Genomic DNA, 13,141 nt, shown 5'->3' with positions numbered 1-13,141 from the left:
AGCAGTGCCACTTCCAATCTAGCAGCCCCTGTGCTGTCATGGAGGAGAAGAGTGACCTAGAAGGAGGCAAGAAGCAATCCTGTAGTTAGGACTTGCCCTCATGGTAATGTAGTATCCTCTTGCACCAAGGATATGACTCCAGGGGCACGTGCTCAGGAGGGAAGGGTTAGGATGGCCATTGTAGCTGGTGATTCTATTATTAGGAATGTAGTACCTGGGTGGCTGGTGGATGTGAGGAGCACTTGGTAGCTTGCCTGCCTATGTGAAGATGGTGGACCTCATGCAGCACATAGCTTAGATAGTGCTGGGGAGAAGCCAACTGTCTTGGTACATGTGGGTACCAATGACATAGGAAAGTGAAAGAGGGAGGTTCTGGAATTCATATTTAGGATAATAGATAGAAAGCTGAAATTCAGAACCTCCAGGTAGCATTCTCAGAAATGTTCCCCATTCCACAAGCAGGACCCCAGAAGCAGGCAGCGTTTCGGAATCTCAATGCGTGGATGAGACAATGGTACAAGGAGGAAGGTTTAGGTCTGTTATGAACTGGACATAATTATGGGAAAGAGGCAGGTGGGGGGGGGGGGGGGGGTCCTTTTCCGAAAGGTTGGACTTCACCTTATCCAGAGTGGAACCAGGCTGCTGTCATTAACCTTTAAAAATGAGATAGCGCAGCTTTTAAACTAGATGATGTGAGGAAAGCCGACAGTCACTCAAAAGCACATGGTTTGGAATGATGTGTCTGTGAAGGATACCAGCAGAATAGGGAAGTTAGGGCAGCTCAGTAGAGAGGTTGTGATAAATGCTAAAGTGGCCTAGGTGCCTTTAAGTAAAGAGCAGAAAGATTCCAAATTACCTGTCAACTGATAAGCAGGTTGTTAATACAAACAAGAAACATCCTTTGAAATATCTGTATGTAAAAGCTAGAAGTCTAAAGAATAACATGGGAGAGTGTACAGCATTGAATGAACATATAGATATAACTGGCATCTCAGAGATGGAGGATAACCAATGGGACACTGTGATACCAGGGTACAAATTATATCAAAATGATAGGATGGATCAAATTGGTGGAGGAATGGGCTTATGTATTATAGAGGGCATCGAGTCTAGGTCTGGATTTGTCACTAGGTAGGCCTGTGTCTAGGGTGGCAAAATTCTGGTGGGCAGCAGGCTGGCTGAAGATTTACTATCTTTCAGCTGTGCTGATTGAATATCACTCAGTAGAGAACAACTCTCTGTTTCCTGATCCAGCTCAGGATGCAGGGAACAGGAGGGAGGGGGATGAGCGTGCCGGTGACATAGCAAAGGGAGATCATTATGGGAGATTTGGAGCATCTGAGTAGAGATCATTGGAGGGTGGGAAGAGAGGCTGGGATACAAGAGGAGGATAGGCTTGGGAGTATAGATCTGGATGTCAGAGAGAGGGGAACAAGGATGGGGGCAGTGTTTTGTGTATGTGCAAGAGAAAAGGGATTGATGTAGTGTCGGGTGGGATATTAGAGAGGTGAGGTAAGGAGTAGCAGGACCAGAGCAAGGTAAGGACACTTCCATCCTCTCTGCCCACCCACTGCACTTCAAATCCTCCCTCCCTTCTTGGATTCTATTCCCCAGATCCTGGAACCTCTTTCCCTTCCTTCCTACCTCTCTCTTCTCCCCAGATCCTGTAACCTACTCCCCAGCTCTTCCTACACCTTCCTCAATCCAGGAACCACCCTCTCTTTCTCCCTCTTCTTCCAGATCACAGATTCCTAATCTTCCCCATCTCCAATCTCCCATTTTCCCCATCCCTCTTTCTTTCCCACATTCCTCCCCCTTTCTCCTCACCCCATATCTGACCCTCCTCATCCCATCCCCGAGGTTTCCTCTCTGCACTGATACTTGAGATCACAAAACAATATGGGGGTAATTTTCAAAGGAGTTACACATGTAAATGTGACATACTATCGTAGCAATTTTCAAAAGCTATTTACTCGAGTAAAGTGCACTTACTTGAGTAAATCCTATGGACAATTCAATGGCATATATTGTAGCAATTTTGAAAAGCCCACTTACTTGAGTAAAGTGTATTTACTCGAGCAAAAACCAGTTTTGCTCGAGTAAATGCTTTTTAAAATCTACCCCTATATATATTAATTATGCTAATAAAAGTACTGTAAAGCTCATTTATTTCTCAAATGAAATATAAATGATGGAAATGTATGCCAGTTTGCATCAGAAGTTTTACATTTTTTGCCACAAAATCTATCCCTGAACTGCCACAGGAAACTAAGGGACTGTGCCTTAGACCTTCTGCTACCTGTTGTCCAAACTTGGGGGAAGAAACAGTAACAGGGCCTGATAGCGCTGATACTGCCTAGGGGCACCAAAATCCTAAATGTGTCTCTGATAAAAGTTCTGCAACAAAGCAAAATCAAGTTGAATCTTTATGGATAGAAATTCCAAGTGAAAAGAGGAATAAAGTAGCCATGGGGGGTGTTACCTTCCACCTGGCCAGAATGAACAGAGACAATGACATGCTAAAAGAAATTAGGGAAGCTAATATAATCAGCAGCACAGTAATAATGGATTATTTCAATTACCCCCAGTATTGTCTGGATGAATTTTACATCAGGACATTCTAGAGAGGTAAAGGTCCTAGATGAAATAAATGACTGCTTCATGGAGCAGCTGGTACAAGAACCAACAAGAAGAGAAACTGTTTTAGATCTAGTACTTAGTAAACATAGGATTTTGTGCAAGAGGTAAGTTGGAGCCACTTGGCAATAGTGATCACAACTAGGGATGTGAATCGTTTTTTGACGATTTAAAATATCGTCCGATATATTTTAAATCGTCAAAAAATCGTTAGGGCCACGATACAATACCAATTCCCCCGATTTATCGTTAAAAAATCGTAAATCAGGGGAAGGGGGAGGGCAGGAAAACTGGCACACTAAAACCCCCTAAAACCCACCCCCGACCCTTTAAATTAAATCCCCCACCCTCCCGAACCCCCCCCCCCCCAAATGCTTTAAATTACCTGGGGATCCGGCAGTGGTCCAGAACGGCGGCGGTCCGGAACGGCCCCCTCAATAGGATCGTGTTGTCTTCAGCTGGCGCCATTTTTCAAAATGGCCGCCGCAAAATGGCGGCGGCCATAGACCAAAACGATTCGACGGAGGAGGTCGTTCCGGACCCCCGCTGGACTTTTGGCAAGTCTTGTGGGGGTCAGGAGGCCCCCCAAGCTGGCCAAAATTTTCCTGGGAGTCCAGCGGGGTTCCGGGAGCGATTTCTTGCCGCGAATCGTTTTCGTACGGAAAATGGCGCCGGCAGGAGATCGACTGCAGGAGGTCCGACAGTAGAGACCGAGAAAGGTTTACTCCCTTCACGGCAGTGCTGACTCTACTTCGGAACAAGGGTCCACTTTACGAATCACAACACAGTGTCCTTCTGTGGATTGGGAACTGGTTAAGAGAAAACAGAGTAAGGTTAAGTGATACATTTTCTCAATGGAGAAAGGTGAAAAATGGGCTTCCCCAGGGATCTGTTCTGGCATCACTGCTTTTTAACATATTTATAAATGATCTGGAAATGGGAACAGTGAGTGAGGTGATCAAATTTGCCAATGTCACAAAATTATTCAAAGCTGTTAAATCACAAGAGGACCTTGCAAAACTGGGAGATTGGGTATGCAGATGGCAAATGAAATTTAATGTGGGCAAGTGCAAAGTGATGGATTTAGGGAAGAGAAACCCAAATTATAGGTGCAAAATGACATTAGGAGTCAACATTCATGAAAAGGATCTAGGCATAATTGTTGATAATACATTGAAATACATTGCTCAGTGTACGGCAGCAGCCAATAAAGCAAATATAATGCTAGGGATTATTAGGAAAAGAATGGAAAATAAAACAGAATATTTTAGTGCCTCTGTATCGCTTCACAATGCCAGCTCATCTTGATTACTGTGTACACATCTGGTCACTACATCTCAAAAAAAGATATAGCAGAATTAGAAAAGGTACCGAGAAAGGCAATCAAAATGATAAAGGAGATGGAACAATTCCCCTATGAGGAAAGGCTGAAGAATTAAGGCTTTTCAGCTTGGAGAAGAGTAGGTTGAGGAGAGATATAATAGAGGTCTATAAAATAATGAGTGGAGTGTAACAAGTTAACATGAATCGATTGTTTACTCTTTCAAAAGGTACAAAGACTAGAGCACTCACAATGAAGTTAGTAAGTTGTACATTTAAAACTAATAAGAGAAAATATTTTTTTTCTCAATATATAATTAAGCTCTAGAATTTGTTGCCAGAGGATGTGATGAAAGATATTAATGTAGCTCCATTTAAAACAGAATTGGACATGTTGTTTTTGGAGGAGAAATCCATGAACAATTATTAAGGTAGAGTTGCAGAAAACCACTGCTTATTCTTGGGATAAGCAGCTTGGAATCTGTCTACCCCTAGGGATCCTGCCAGGTACTTGTGACCTGGCTTGGCCACTGCTGGAAACAGGATGCTGGGCTTGATGGAACTTTGGTCTGACCCAGTATGGCAAATCTTATATTCTTATATTATATGTCTGTAGCAGTGTGAAATGTTCTTAAACTGCTCCACTAGATTCAAGTCTCCTCAAATTTTGACACACAAAGATTGACTTTGCTGGTTTGTCTGAACCAGTCATAGCCTGCTCTGATATTGTCCCATTCCTTCAAATCTCCAATTTTGAATGGGATTGAGATTTAAGATGAATAAATGTGTTCATACTTATGTAGTCTAACTCTCCAAGTATAATCACTTCTGTTATTGTAGCTTTAGAATCTGTCATGTCACTGTTATTAAGGAGCTGTCAGGTAAAATGAACAGAATATCTATATTATGTTATAACTTTCTGGATTTGTTTTTACAGTGCCTGTGTTGGAGCTCAGGATCCTTACTGTGGCTGGGACTTGGTGATGAAGAAATGCACAACACTTGAGGATAGCCTGAGTATGAGCCAATGGGAACAAAGCATCTCTGTCTGTCCAGTAAGTCCCTAAAACAAGAGCTGTGCTTAGTTCCTCTAATATGAAGCCAGGGCGTCATGAAATGTTGTATACTTTGGAGGTACTTGCATTAAAATAGTTAATTCTTGGTTTTCCTGTTAGATCTTTATAGAATACAGTTAGACCTCTTTGTTTGATACATGTGACTCTTCTTGTGATTTCAGGATTCACTTGATAACAGACAAGCTTTTATCAGAGTATTATACTTGTCAACATATTTTGCTGTTTGTACCTTAAGGAAAGTAAAAATGTCAGAAAGACTGACATACTAAGGTGTGATATTATGGGTCATTATCATACATTAATTAACATGTTATAATAGTCCATGCTAATTGCATGCAAATTCGTTTTTAGCAATCCTGAGATGTAGTTAAGTTTTCTATGTTCATGGCTCTACGTTGAAATTCACGCATTTTTTTCACGTGTTATTTATCTATGCAAACATAGGTAATGGGCTGATTTACATAATTCTGCAGCTCATAACCTAGTTATGCATAGATTTTGTGATGAACTTCACAATAGCTAAATAACATATGAAGAAACGGCAAAGAATGCATTCAAAATTTTGCAAATGGAGTAGTAGTCAAACGTAAATGCTTTTGCAATGTGCAACAAACCTTTGTGCATCGACCCCAGTACATTAACAAGAATTTCCAAATTGTGGATGACAAATAATACTAATTATGGGCTTCATTATGCCACATTTAATGAGGTTTGTAAAATCTTGAATGGAAGCATTTGAGGTGACACAACCAATATAAAAATTCCCATTCAGAATTGAAAAATAGGGAAGGAGAGGTGAACTATATCTGGGCGGATGCAGACAACAGGTTTATACAGCCTGTAAGACTGAAATACCTTAGTGGCTCAGACATTCAATGTTGCGATGCTGCTCGTGGGCCTAGCCGCGAGCAGCCTTTCATTTCTACTCCCGGGGCTGCAGCTGACATCCTGCTCCACAGCGGGTTGGAGCTGCCACCGTTCAACCTCTGCGGCCCGAAAGCCGCCCACGCTATTCTCCGGTGAGCAGGGTCGCCGCTGCTGCGCTCCCATGCAGCCCAGAGGCTGCTGCCATCGCCATTTCTCCTACACAGCATGGAGCTGTCGCTCTGCTCCCTTGTCCAATGTCCTGGGAGCCGCCAATGCTGGGACCTGCATTGTGGCCTAGTGCCGCTCCTGTTTCCTCTTCACAGCATGGACACTGCTCTCCATGGTCCTGTCTCCTAGGTGCGTGGCTGTGCCTCTCTTCTTCATTTAAAGGGCCCGCGGTGGGCAGTCCTCCACGGCTCCACCTGATGAGGTTTACAAGGCATCTCCACTTCAGCCCTATAAGAAGGGCCTTCCGTCTGTCTGTCTTTGCCTTCGCAAGGAGCTGCCTGCTCCTGGATTCTCCGCTGTTTCAGCTCTCCATTCCAATGGGCTCCGAAGTCCATTTCTGCTTCAAGGCACTCTGTTCTTCGTGGGAATTCCCTTGTCTTCATCTGTGGTTCCTTATCCTTCGTCTCCATCTTTGTTTCTACTTCCTGGTCTCTCGTCGGATCCTGAGTCCTCGTCCATCCTGTCTTCAGATATTCTAGTCCTCATATGTCCTCGTCGTCAGATGTCTTGTTCCCACCGGCTCCTCTCTTTGAATGTCCTTGTCCTTGGATGGTTCAGTTCTTCAATACCTGTCTCCAGTTGTTCCATCTCCTCTGTTCCTGTGTTCAGTGCTCCCTGATCCACTAGTTCCTAGCTCTGGGTTCAAGCCTTGCCTCGCCCGCTGGACCTCGCCTCCAGCCGACCTTCCTGGGAGTAAATCCATATCTAATCCGGTGTCCATTTTTGGTCATTGGAGTCCTCTTCCAGCTGGTTCCTTCTTCGAGTGCTGCCCAGATTTCTCCTTCATCCTGAGCCTCAGTCCTGCACATGTCCCGCTCTCTGCGTGGTCCGTGACCAGGCTCTTCAGGTTGTGTAGGGCGTGTAGTGGGACAGGGTGATCCATGACCAGCCCACAGGAGGCCCTGAGGGGCACTGCCTGCCTAAGTCTTCAAGTATCCTCGTCTTGTTTAAGTCTCCAAGTATCCTCATCTCGTCCAAGTCTCCAAGTACCTATGTCTTGTTCCAGTTCCAGTACCATCGCTTGTCCTCGACCTCTGTCCATCCTGTCGCATCTGCCGTTTCCAGGCGGCAGATCCAAAAGGGCTATAAAGTGGCTGGAGGGCTACCCCAGAGACCAGCATTGCGTTCTTGGGTCTCTTCCGGTGCATTCAGGCTCAGCGGAGGTCAGAGCTTCTGGTCTTCAGCCTGGTCTTCAACCAAAAATATAGCTTATATTTCTCATTTTGTGCCTGTAGTTCATGTGCAAAAATTATAGCAAGATAATTTAAAGCAGGGGTTTTCTGCTTCTTGCACCCATATATAGCTTGAAATCATTTGTTTCAATCCCCCACTCCATATCTGCAAAAAAATACCCCAAAAAACAAACAAAAGACACCTGTCTAAATTTACTCCAGCTATAACATGCCTCTTCCTTTAAGGCACTCTTAAACACAACGTATGTATTAATTTACTGGTTTCTCTAGCTCCTTACATCTCACCTCACACCCCCTGAATATATTCTGAGGAGAATTTTCACATACCAGGAACTCATTATTTTTTTATTAGATACACTTCATTCTGTCTCCATTACAGCCCTCACCTTCCACACACAAATTCAGTTATAGCACTCATACACCACACTCCTATCTTATACACACACAAGAACTTTAAGAACATATGAACCTGTAACCGTCGCTTTCTTTCTTAGTATGCTGCAATAACATAACCTGAACATGCATGCACAGACTTTACAGATCCCCCTGTTACCCACTCCTAATCTTTGGGTGGGCGTCTGGACTGATCCGTGGTACTACAGGAACGAAAATTATCAGGTAAGAACCAATTTTCTTTTCCCTGTACGTACCTGGATCAGTCCAGACCATGGGATGTATCAAAGCTTCCCTAAACCAGGTGAGACCTTGCGAGTCCCGCGCGCAGTATGCCACTGCCAAAATCTCCAGGTGCCTGAATGTCCAAGTGGTAGCGGCGAGCAAAAGTGTGGAGCGTCTTCCAAGTAGCAGCTCTGCAAATCTCCTGAGGTGATACCAACTGGCATTCGGCCCACAAAGCTGCTTGAGAGCGAATAGAATGGTCCTTCAGTCCCTCAGGAACAGGTCTTCCTTTACAAATATATGCAGATGAAATTCAATAATCTTATCTAGCAATAGAAAAAAAAAGAAATATAACCACCAAATTTTGTATTCCTATACTACAATTATACATTCTCACTGTATTTAAAACATCCTTAGAATGTCATCTACTACTTCCCAATCCCACCCAAATATTCATGTTTATAATTTAAATATGAATATTTGGGTGGGATTGGGAAGTAGTAGATGACATTCTAAGGATGTTTTAAATACAGTGAGAATGTATAATTGTAGTATAGGAATACAAAATTTGGTGGTTATATTTCTTTTTTTTTCTATTGCTAGATAAGATTATTGATGGGCACACAATACTTTTCAGACACCTATATTGAAGCACAATTGCTTCTTCCAATATCGCTTCGTTATGCTTTACATGCTCCTAACGCTTCTTTATCTCGCACAATCAAATCAGATCTGCTTTTACAACCTTTAAGAAGAACATGGATATGGCTAATGAGGAAGAATTCGTTATCTGACAACATATCACCATTTCTTCCATTTTGTGGTAATCCAAAGTTCTTTTTAGGATCGGATGCATCACGATTTCGACTTTGGGACCGTGCGGGACTCAGATGCATTGGACAATTAATACATATGGATGGATCTTTTCTTACTTTTAAAGAACTTCGTTCTTTTTATAAACTCTCAGCTATTGACTATTATCAGTACCTTAAAGCTCGACATTATATACAATCACTTGGTTCACCAACCTTCATGGACACTAATTGGCAATTTTTAAGTAACTGGTTTGATCCAGAAAACCCCCAGAAACGTTCTATATCATATTTGTACAAACAATTAGTCTTCATATAAGATTTGGTCCTTGGAGAAGGTGCAACTTAAATGGCAATTAGAACTTGAGCAACCAATATCAATTGCAGTATTGAAATCTGCATTTGTTAGTACGCGTAAAATTACAATTAATACGCTCTTGCGGGAAACTAGATATAAAATTATCTATAGAATGTACATTTCCCAGCATCAAGCATTCAAAGCAGGTTTCACTAACTCTGATATATGTATCAGGTGCAAAGGAGGACCAACACACTTGGGTCATTCCTTTTGGAGTTGTCCAACAATTCAAATATTTTGGAAGAAAGTCTATCATACTGCAAATAAAGTTGTGGGTTATAAAATTCCATTTTCTTCATTGGTGGCACTTTTTGGAATCTTTCCTAACTCATTCAAAAGAAATAAGGTCTCGATTCTCTGGATTACAAAAGTTTTTTTATTAGCTTGCAAAGCCATACTAACAGCCTGGAGAACTTCAGAAGGACCATCTATATTATTATGGCGTTCTTCTATAATAAATCTACTAACCATGGAAACCTTGGCTATTAATCACCTGTCTATCAAGACTAGAAGAGCAATAAATGCAGTCTGGCTTCCCTTTATTCTAACCTTACCACATGAATCTAAAAGTCTTTTTTTAAATCGTATAGATATTTGATATGTGATCCTTGTGCTTCTTCGATGCAGGGAGGGAAAGAGGGATGGGGGGAGGTAGGGTTATGGGAGGAGGGGTAAAAATATGGATAGAGTTAAGAAAATATGTACCAAATGTTATGCTTTGGTAATGTTCATTATTTATAATAAAAACAGATTTAACATAATTTAAATAGGGATTATGTTGGTACAAAGCAAAATTAGGCTTCTTACCTGCTAATTTTCTTTCCTTGCATCCTATCAGACCAGTCCAAACACATAGGTTTTTCTCCCCTACCAGCAGATGATGACAGAGAACAAAAGCTTCACTGGGGGTATATCCTCATAAGGAACTGTGCCACCTGCAGTCTCTCAGTATAATCATACCCAAGCTAAACTCTCCCACAGCAGGGGTGAGAAGCCGGAAACATAGTATAACCTTCTGCATGGAATATACACACAGAAGAGCAGGCTACAGGACAAACAAGTGGGATTCTGGACTGGTCTGATAGGACTCAAGGAAAGAAAATTGGCAGGTAAGAAATCTAATTTTACCTTCCTCGTCATCCAACCAGACCAGTCCAGATGCATGGGGTGTACCCAAGCCACTCTTAACCTGGAAGAGAACCTGAAAAGCCTGCTCTCTAGACGCCCACCATAGACAATGCTGCGTCTCTAGGCTGAACATCGAAGCAATAATGCTTGGCAAATAAATACAAACTGGACCAAGTTGCTACCTTGCAGATCTTCTGCAGTGAAACCAGCTGGCAATCTGCCCAAAAGGCTTCCATAGCCCTAGAATTATGTGCCTTCAAACCATCAGGCACCTCCGATCTCCTACAAATATATGCAGAAGCAATAGCCTCTGAAATCCACCTAGTTATCATAGCCATAGAAGCTTACTCATCTTTCCAGTGACCACTGACCAACACAAATAAATGATTCAACCTGCAAATGCCTCAGGAGAACTGTTTGAATACCCAGGACATGGAGATATCAATCTCCTGAATCTGACTTCCGGAAAGACAGCAATTTCAAAAAGAGGATACTACTTTTAGCAAGAAAGATTGTACCTTACATAGAGAAACCCCTTCCAAGGAAAATAGAGAGGTTCTCTGTAGGACAAAGCTTGTAGTTTCAAAGTTCACTGTGCTAAACAAAGCATAACCAAAAATACCGCCTTCAAAGCAAGATCATTCAGAGATACCTCTCTGATAGGTTAAAAAAGTACTGTACACAAGGCTCTCAATGCCAAGTTGAAGTTGAGATTCCAAGAGGGAACCAACTTCTCAGCAGGATGACTCAGATGCTTCACCTCTCCTAAACCTAAGCACATCTGAGTGTGCTGCCACAGAGAGCCTATTAACCTTTCTGTTAAAACAAGACAACATTGTCACATGTACTTTGAGAAAATTCAGCCCCAGGCCTGTTTGCAGACCCTTCTGCCAAAAAGGAGAGGCTATCCAGAATTGAAGACCCTAACGGAGAGATACTTTTGTCTGAATACCATGATTCAAACTGAAACATAAGCCAACGAAGTAGACTTCTTCCAGGATTATGTAAAGTGGAAACTACCTCATCAGAATATCTCTTAATCTTCAGCTAACTCTGCTCAAAAGCCAAGCCAAGAGGCAAAAGCGAGCCTGCTGTCTTAAATCCACCGGACCCTAATGTAACAAAGCTTGAATGCAACCAAAACTCAATGTCTCTTGCCCGTTGAATCTCATCAGGTCTGCGAACCAAGGATGACTGAGCTGTTTCGGTGCCATAAGGACCAGTTAAGCCTGATGCCACTCTATCTTCAGGATTGGTCATCCTATCAACAGACATGGAGGAAACACCTGAATCAGAGCATCTAGCTCCATGGTCCTTGGCTCCATCCTGTGACTGTAAAACCATGGACACTTGGTGTTCCAGTCACCATCAGAAACCCTCTGAGGCTCCCCCACTGAGAAAAGAGCATGGTGTTCACCTCGACAGATAACTCCCAGCCCTTGAATCTAACATACGTCTGCTCAGGAAATCTGTCTGGACCCTCTGTACTCCTGGAATGCGCAATGCCGTCAGAGCCACCAGATGTTTCTCCACCCACCTCAACAAGAACACCACTTCTGTTAAAGCTGCTGCACTCTTAATCCCATTTTACTGGTTTATACAGGCTACCTTCATCAAATTGTTTGATAACACCCTTAACCGCCCTCCCTCGGATTAGGGAAAAACTCCAATCAGGCACCTTTTAATGCTTTTGTTTCCAAGTGGTTTATTGACCATGACACTTACTTCACATCCTAGTGACCTTGAGCTGCCTGACCTTGACAGTGAGTGACCTAGCCACTCAAACTCACCTCCTTGGTTACTACTATCCAATCTGGAACTTTCAGATTCATTACTTTGGATAAATTTTGAACTGACAACCACCACACTAGACTATGCCTGACCTCCTCTTGAAGAGGCAATCAAACCTTGTAGTCTTGATGTAACCCTTTCTTGGTGGATGGCACATATCCTAAAGGGCCATAAAAGAATTTATTGTACATGGCTAGCTCCTCAGTTTCTTGCCCCACATTCTCTTCCCAAGGGGAGGGTCCTTTCTGTGGGGGTGAAGGAAAACCTTCTTGGCTCAGGTAGGGTTATGTAGTATTCCATAGATGTGTGTTACCCTTGCTCTTTGGGACAGGGACACTTACAAAAAGAGGCAGACTATCTGGATGGCTGTTTAAATTAAAATTTACTTTGAGTTCAAAACAATCAAGAGGTGCAACAAATGAATTGTTACCAGTTACATCCAGGGTCCTTAGATTTACATGAGCCAGGACTTAATGGATCTATACAAAACTCTGTGGATATGTCCCTCCAGGCAGGGGCTTATCTTCCATGCAAGGAATGATGTGTCCCTAGTGGACTCAGGGTGGAGGAGAGGAGACAGGAAGTATAACAGATGGGCAGGTACTGTTTTGTTTGACACCATGTGAGAAGAAAGGGCTGGGGCTGTAAAGGAGAGAGCACAAGTGACTGAATATGATATTAAAATGCTGAACAGGGAGGGAAATATGAGGGGCTGTTTGTGGAACAGAGGAGCTTTTTCTCTGGCTGTGGTTCTGCAAGATACTGCAGAGCAGAACGTAAGAGATATTAGGGGAGGAATATAAAAAGGAGAAATGGGGGTTGAGGGAAAACAAGAGGTACTGGTCAGATATTTAATAGTGTCTTATGCTAAAATGAGTTTGTTTGAGTCTTGTGATTAGTAAATGGTACTCTCTCTGAAGAGAGAGCGGGTTTAAGTGGTGTACCGCAAGGATCGGTGTTGGGACCGGTCCTGTTCAATATCTTTGTGAGCGACATTGCGGACGGGATAGAAGGTAAGGTTTGTCTTTTTGCGGATGACACTAAGATCTGCAACAGAGTAGACACACCGGAAGGAGTGGAGAGAATGAGACGGGATTTAAGGAAGCTGGAAGA

General features: G+C 42.8%; 1 protein-coding gene across 1 annotated transcript in view; it reads left to right on the top strand.

Annotated features, from left to right (window-relative positions):
• SEMA5A (semaphorin 5A) overlaps positions 1 to 13,141 on the top strand; it is a 1,250,864-nt gene that overhangs the window by 1,004,291 nt on the left and 233,432 nt on the right. The window contains 1 exon segment of the mRNA XM_029590025.1: positions 4,895 to 5,012. Coding sequence (XP_029445885.1) covers positions 4,895 to 5,012 — 118 coding nt within the window.

Source organism: Rhinatrema bivittatum, chromosome 2 (assembly GCF_901001135.1).
Source record: "Rhinatrema bivittatum chromosome 2, aRhiBiv1.1, whole genome shotgun sequence".
Taxonomy (NCBI): Eukaryota; Metazoa; Chordata; class Amphibia; order Gymnophiona; family Rhinatrematidae; genus Rhinatrema; species Rhinatrema bivittatum.
This window is presented reverse-complemented; position numbering and strand designations above follow the sequence as displayed.